This window comes from Hypomesus nipponensis, chromosome 1 (genome assembly GCF_054491055.1).
Source record: "Hypomesus nipponensis isolate SF chromosome 1, ASM5449105v1, whole genome shotgun sequence".
NCBI classification, from domain to species: Eukaryota; Metazoa; Chordata; class Actinopteri; order Osmeriformes; family Osmeridae; genus Hypomesus; species Hypomesus nipponensis.
In genome coordinates this window covers 18,219,184-18,227,297 of record NC_140361.1, presented here as the reverse complement: position 1 = coordinate 18,227,297, position 8,114 = coordinate 18,219,184, and the positions used below count along the sequence as shown (strand labels likewise).

Below are 8,114 nucleotides of genomic sequence, written 5' to 3'. Positions count from 1 at the left end.
TCTATTTTGAAGCGGCTTATAGTCCGGTTTTAGAACAAAAAAGTGGCATCTTTCAAGATCTCTATTTAATGCTCAACACTTGTTCGGGGGCTTATTACTTGAGGAATTATTTTCGGTATCGTCTCAGTTGCACTATCAGGGCTTGGAAATACAGTGACTTGTTAAAGTAGTCAAATGGCTAGAAGAACATAACATTTCATAATAATTTAAGTTAATCAAACAGCTGCAAGACACAGTGAAATGTGTCAGCAAGCTAACGCTAGCATCGCTAACATTTCTAATTCAACTTTGGTAGTGTAAACAAGCTCTTTGTAAGCTCGTTTTAGATATAATTGTATATGATCGTGTGGACCATGAGACGTGGTATCTTTTCAAAACTTGTATTTTACCACTGCTTGACATAGCCATTCGAACAGCCCTCACTGATTTCACGTAAACTAATGGTTTCAGCATCAAGCCTAAAGCAACTCCCGAGGGACAAAGCACCCTTGTCCTTTATCACATATGTCTGTTGTGATAAACAGTCTGATGTCTGTTGTTGTGAAATGCATCAACCATATCAGATCCAGGGGCTTAAAGCATCGGCAGTTCCGCGCCTTTTTGGAGGAAATAGAGTCAGCATATGAGGATATGCTCTACTTCACTTAGGTACGTTGGCTCAGCAGGGGAAACGTCTTGAAGAGGGTTTTTGAGTTGAGAGCAGAAGTGAAAGCCTTCATGCAGAAGAATGGGATGGCTGTTCATGTGCTAAGTGATCCCAAATGGCTCATGGACTTAGCTTTTCTTGTTGACATCACACAGGAGCTGATTGTACTGAACAAGAAGTTACAAGGCCAGGGGCAGCTTGTCAGTGCTGCCTACGACAACATCAGAGCATTCTCCACAAAACTTGTGCTATGGAAAGCCCAGCTCTCACAGACAAACCTCTGCCATTTCCCAGCATGCAAGGCACTCATGGATGTGGGCACACCATTCATTGGTGAGAAGTATTCTGATGCCATTGTAAAGCTACAGGAGGAATTTGATCACAGGTTTGCAGACTTCAAGACACACAGAGCCACTTTTCAAATGTTTGCGGACCCCTTCTCCTTCGATGTGCAAGATGCTTCTCCTGTGCTTCAAATGGAGCTCATTGACCTGCAGTGCAATTCTGAACTCAAAGCCAAGTTCAGGGAGGTGAGTGGAAAAGCAGACGAGCTTGGACAATGTTTGAGAGAATTGCCCCCCACCTTCGCTGAGCTTTCCAGGATGTTCAAGCGGACCATGTGCCTTTTTGGGAGCACATATCTGTGTGAAAAGCTCTTCTCCACCATGAACTTTAATAAGTCAAAGTACAGGTCCAAACTTCCTGATGAGCATCTTCAAGCCATACTGAGGGTCTCAACGGCTTCCTCCCTCAAGCCAAATGTGGCACAACTGTGTGAGAGGAAGCGCTGCCAGGTCTCTGGCAGCAAGGAGTAGGCAAGAGAAGCCATGTTCTGAAGAACCATGTTCGGAAGAACCTGTTGATGTTCTGAAGAATCGTTCATGTTCTGAACTGTAATTGAACTAAAGATTGGATCAGTTGTACTTTTTTTTTGAATACTTGAAACCCTTTTTTGTGAAATACTGGATGCGGCCCAGCCTCACCCAGACTCTACCTCCAGCGGCCCCCAGGTAAGTTGAGTTTGAGACCCCTGCTTTAAGTATATGGACATAGCCGTATACTTAAAGTGTACTAAGTATACTTGAAGTTGTTCCACTTTAGCATGTAAAAGTGCACTTAATATACTTTAAATTGTGCTTTAGTACAATTTAATTACAACTTGTATATATACTTTTTTTGTACTTAATATATATATAATATATTAAGTACAAAATAAGTTGTTCCAAAATAGCACTCTTCAAATTAATCATTCAATAACTTGATGTATACTGATGATTAATCACTCTTAAAGTATACTCAAGTATGCTAAGATTTAGTATACTTAGCATATTTCTTTTTTACCTGGGCATCATCACATCAGTGATATTAAAAGGCCCGTTTTTGCTCATTCTCAATGCAAACTCAATGCAAACTCATCATTGAGCTTTTCAAAGTCCAGTTCGCGCAGTATGTTATGCTCTATTGACTAGGGATCCAGGATTTGGTTTCGGCCGAATATTGGGCTTTTTGACGGGAGTCGGTTTCGGCCAAACCTTGGATTTTTTTCCACCGAACCAAAACCCTATGCTTGCACTTAACGAGCTACACTGGTTGAAATAGTGACGCCGCCGTTGTCGAATATTTACTATTGTGTTAACATTTTGAATGCATTAAGAACACGTTCATCTCGAAGACGTTCAGAATCAGCTACGTAGCAGGTCGACTGACTGATTTCCTTCTCATACAGTCCTATATGGAAGCAAATCGTGACCAAAATTCAAATGAAAATGCATTTCCAGAAATGCTTTTTCATTTTAAGAATGTGGCTGCATTATTTGACTCATAAATAAAATGAGTAATCAATCATTCTATTTGCATTTTAATTTTCTTCTTTAAGACTGCTCATTCTTTCACTTAATTAAAATGAAAACGAAAAAGACATTTGAAATTTAATTTTCAAAATATGCCCCAGCAAATAGATACCAAAATTCGATTTGAAATGTAAAATTCGAAAATGAAAATGCATTCTGAGCGGCGCAGCAGAGTGACGTCAGTAGCCTCTCTTTTTCAGCTGCCTGCTGACCGAGCTACCCATCTTGTTCGGTAGGGGGCGGTGTGCACATGCATTGCATTACATGACCAAATTTGCCTAGAAATTGACTGAATTGCCGGGTCTTTAGAGGACGCATCACAGATCATGGCGCTCCCTCAAATTGTGCATACACTGATAGAATTAGCTGAGCTGGTAGAAACTAATAATATATCTGAGTCTGATGCCCGTGACCGAGTAGAACAAACTGAGTTGCTAGTTGCTTGAGGAAGACCCAGATCATCTGGGATAGCACACATACTTCTTGCCGACGTCGGCCCGATGTGTATAAGATACGTCGGCAAGATGTAGTATGGAGATAGTTGGTATTTGATCGAAACTGACTTCCAGATGATGTGTGGACAATGAATTAAATCACACCCGGCCGCACTACAGATATATTCTGATAGATAACTTATATGCTGTTAAATAGGCTATGTCCGATCTCTCAGAAAGCAAATATTTCACTAACCATAACCGATATGAAATGTCACTTAGCAAATGAACATAGCCTATAGGCTGAACATTGACTTTGATAGGAATAAAGAGACAATGAAAAATATGCTTGACCATCCAAAATTGGCTATTAGCAATACAGTACTTGATTCAACCTGGATTTTCTGTGTGGGTATTATAATTAAGAGACACAATTGAAGTTCATGATTTTATATCAGGCTGGATGTTGATGGCATCAAGCTCTTAAAAGAACTCCAACACAGAAATGAAAACAACGAAACATAAATATATAGGCTATAGCTTTGCCAGTTGTTCCACGTCTTCCATCGGTCTCCGCCGACCTCCGAGTCTGTCTCGACTCACTTGGTAACAGTAACTGCCGATTTCGGCAAAGGAGAAGACACAAGTGTTTACAAGTTTCATAAGCACTTGCTCAATACTGTTCCTCCAATGAGCAACTGAGGTTTTGTTCTGAGGTAAAGTTCGGTCGTTCTGAAATCGTCTGCTTTTCCCTGTGAAAGCAAGCTGTTTCACCTTTGGCCTATTTCAGACAAAATCTGAATTTCCGCAATCTGAATCTGAATTTCAGCAATCTGAATTTCAAGAATCTGAATTTCAAGAATCTGAATTTCAAGAATCTGAATTTCAAGAATCTGAATTTTTGGATCAAATAATTCCGTTTAATTAAATTCGGCATACAAATAAATCAGATATTATATATTAAACAGCAAAATATTTCAGTTTTATGAAATTCGACACACAAATATTTCTTAACTTTCATGTTCAAATTCAGATACCTTTGTCAGCTTTAGCTCCATACACTTTGTACATCTTTACTGTATCTCCCCCACACATAGCATTTCACTCCACTTACTTTCTTCCAACGTCAGAACCACACACCCCTGTCACAATAAAAGCACACAAGAAAATACCTTTCAAGTATCTGCACAATTAGAGGGAGCGCCATAATCTGTGATGCGTCCTCTAAAGACTCGGCAATTCAGTCAATTTCCCGGCAAATGTTGTCACGTAATGCAATGCGTATGTGCACACCGCCCCCTACCGAACAAGATGGGTAGCTCGGTCAGCAGGGACTTGAAGAAGAGAGGCTACTGACGTCACTCTGCTGCGCCGCCCAGAATGCATTTTCGTTTTCGAATTATGGGCAGTTCTTTGCGGGCAGAACACGAAAACGAAAATGCATTTCTGGAAATGCATTTGAATTTGAATTGTGGTCACGATTTTGCAGCCATGTTCTTGAAAATGAAAAAGCATTTCTGGAAATGCATTTGAATTTGAATTGTGGTCACGATTTTGCAGCCACGTTCTTAAAATGAAAACGCATTTCTGGAAATGCGTTTTCATTTTCGAATTTTACATTTCAAATCTAATTTTGGTATCTATTTGCTGGGGCATATTTTGAAAATTAAATTTCATATGTCTTTTTCGTTTTCATTTTAATTAAGTGAAAGAATAAGCAGTCTTAAAGAAGAAAATTAAAATGCAAATAGAATGATTGATTACTCATTTTATTTATTAGTCAAATAATGCAGCCACATTCTTAAAATGAAAAAGCATTTCTGGAAATGCATTTTCATTTGAATTTTGGTCACGATTTGCTTCCATAGTCCTAGCGTTACAGTGCATTTTCCTGTTGAAGCCCAGCGTCATTAGGCTGCTTTGAACAGTTTTTTGTCAGTGCTTCGAAACTATACGGTCATTGGATAAATGCTGCGATTAAGTCCCGCCCACGGACGCTAAGCGTCTCTGGGGGTGAATTGAGGAGTGGGCTAGCCTGGACGCTGGGCTTCCGCTTGATGATTGGAGGGTCTGTCGAAAGACTACATCTCCTTTTGACTGACAGCCATTTAGGACTATAAAAAGTCGCCGAAGCTATTAGAGCTCAGTCCTATCTCGGATTTTAGCCCCACTCTCGTGCTTTCTTTGACCGGACATTTTCGCACATTATTTTTGTTTTCACTCTGAATGTTTCTGATGTTATGCGCGGTGCCGTTGACCCACGCGGCATCTGGCAACCTGAGGCCCCCCTGATCGCGAGGCCCAGGGCTGCAGCCTCTAAACCCAGCTAACACATGAAACACATGAATGGCCGGTTACGTTATTTTATGGTCCCATGGACAACGTTGCCGCGACGGTGTAGGCTACCTTGGTCGGCTGGTTACGTGAATTTTGGTCCCGTGGACAACGTTGTCGCGACGTCTTACCTTGGTCGGTTGAATACTGTTATTTTGGTCCCGTGGACAACGTTGCCATGACGTTGTCCCTTGGTCGGCTGGATACATTCATTTTGAAACTGTCAGGCCAAATAGTGTCCTACCTGACGTCACAATGCCGTTCCGTAGCAAGGCATAATACATAATATAAACATAATACATAATATTACAATTCTTCCTTAGCAAACCTAGGTTTGCTCAGTCTTCCCCTGAGCAACAACTTTGCCCATGCCCATTTCAACGCATCTCTGAAACAGGGCATTTCAGAAAAGAGTTTGCAGGGATTCAAACTGAACGCATGGATTTCAACTGGAAATTAGCTCAGGGTTCAACATTAAAAAAAATTGCGACTAGCCCCACGGGCCAGTGGCTTTGAAACTTTTTACTGGCCCCCCCTCCAAAAGTTGTAATTTATCATTGTTACAACAAAACCAAAGATTTATAAGTTATGTTATTCAATTAACATGTTTAACCATTTATTAAACACATCCTGGATATAAAAAGAACAAAAATGAAATCACATTTCTAGTAATAAAAAATAATAAGGTAATAGTCAGCAGCTGACTTCTAACCTCAAAAATGAAGTGCTCTCTTCCCTGCTGACAGCCATCTCTGCACGACTGTCTGGCTGAAACTGAAACCTCTGGTCCCTCAATGCTAATTTATAAAAGCTTCCATTGCATTTCATCAGGATGATACTAAGTACACAAGTCGACACCATTCTTCTGCTGCAGTTCCATAGCCCGGGGGAACAAGGCGAACGTCTTCCGTCTTAATTACGGGATATGCTGTTGTTATAAATTGTGCAATAGGCGATGGGCATCTGCATTTAAATTCCTAACCAGCATGGTCAACGGCCTGGAAGATAGATTGTCAACCATCTGCTTAACTGTCAAGCAAACCAGGTGCTGCCTGCTAGCATGGCTGGTCAGGGATTGTTTTCGAAAATTGTCGGTGCCTGTGTAAAAAAGATCCACTTTTGTCTGCTTTAGAGGGGAACATACGACAGACGACACAGTGCATCTTACGGTGCGTTCACACTGCAGACTTTTTTACCGCTCAGCACCGCCGGCCTTCCCACAGTGCACCAAGCTCGGGGGCGTGCCAGACAGATTCATTCAGAGCTGTAGTTCTCTTAAATCACTGTTGTAGTTCTATAATGTCATGGCAAATGTGCAGACAAAATACAACTTTTACACACATTAAGCAAGAATCCGACACGCTTTCTAGATCTGACATGATCTTATCTTCAGCACACAATAGGTTATCTTTTTCCACACTTTTTTTAGGCCGAGTGAAAGATTAAATGCCACCTGCACTCTATGTAACGGGTCTTTTTCCGGCTGGAAAAAAAGATGCATCAGACATTAACGTTGACATGTGTAACCTTTTATTATATTACTTGAAATCTGTGCAAATCATTCGCTAGATTATGACTTGCCTCTACACATTCACTGTATGGATAGCGAGTGGCTGCCAGCCAGCATTTCAGCGTTGAATGTCAGTCGTGTGCCGGGTGAGCTAGCTAGACTACGCAGCTAGCACAGAAGAAAGTTACGTAATGTGAAGAAACTGAATTAAAGTACAAAATACAACACACCAGGGACGCCGACAACCTCAGAAACCCTGCGCCAGGCATCATTTTTTTTGTTTACGTCTCTGTAATCGAACATAGACGTATCATACAATACTGGGTATGAAGACACACATATGATGAGTTGCTCTTCCATCTTGAAAATTTTCAAACCTAGAAATGTTTACCATTAGCAACAGTTGCTACGTTACAAGAAACAAGAAACCAACCCGATTGGCCATCGCTGGCGTTTTCACGCTCCTCATTTACATAAAGTTCAGAAAATCCAACTTTCGCCGCCCCGCTCAACTTCCCACAATGCCCTACGCGAGCGTTGCCGCCCCGCTCACCTTCCCACAATGCCCTACGCGGGCGTCAATGCCTGGTTTCATTGAAAATGTATGGGAAGCCGACGCCCCGCTCTGCCCGCCCCGCTGCAGTGTGAACGCACAGTTAGCTCCATAAAAAAGTTCTAACCCTGACTAGGAAAGTGTCACATGCCTGAAACTTACTGTGCTTACTGATACTAGTGCGCTCAGTGTACAGTAAGAATCATTTGATGCTGGGATATACAGAACAGACAATAGAGGGGGGGGTGCATCTCACGACAGGCTTGTTTCATTCCTTCTTGTCACAAAATGCACCCCCCGCTAACCCTGACTAGCGAAGTGTCACATGCCTGAAACTTACTGTGCTTACTCATACTAGTGCCCTCAGTGTACAGTAAGAATCATTTGATGCTGGGATATACAGAACTGCCTTGACATAAAGAAATACTTTGTAAAGATGTACCTCAATAAACATTAGTAACAAAGAAAATAACACAAAAGGAGTCACGTATTTATCATACACTAGATTGTATTGGTTATGCATACAACTACAACAGGACAGTGGTTGTCCTGTCAGCTCATTTGTACTGTTTCCCAAAATCAAAATACCTACCAGCAGGTAATATGGGACTGCAACTGCATTGCAAATAATAAAAGGTTTATATTATTTAATTGTATTCAATATCTTTAATTTTATAGTGTCTGTTATTCACAGAGTGTGTGCAGTGCACAATATGTACTGTACACTGAGGGCACTAGTATGAGTAAGCACAGTAAGTTTCAGGCATGTGACACTTCGCTAGTCAGG

General features: G+C 41.2%; 1 protein-coding gene across 1 annotated transcript; it reads left to right on the top strand.

The window, feature by feature from the left end:
- Positions 1-717: 717 nt before the first annotated feature.
- LOC146302871 (general transcription factor II-I repeat domain-containing protein 2-like) lies at positions 718-1,461 on the top strand. Its single transcript, XM_084698565.1, has one exon. It carries the CDS (start codon positions 718-720, stop codon positions 1,459-1,461), a length of 744 nt encoding a protein of 247 aa, XP_084554691.1.
- The last annotated feature ends 6,653 nt before the right edge of the window (positions 1,462-8,114 follow it).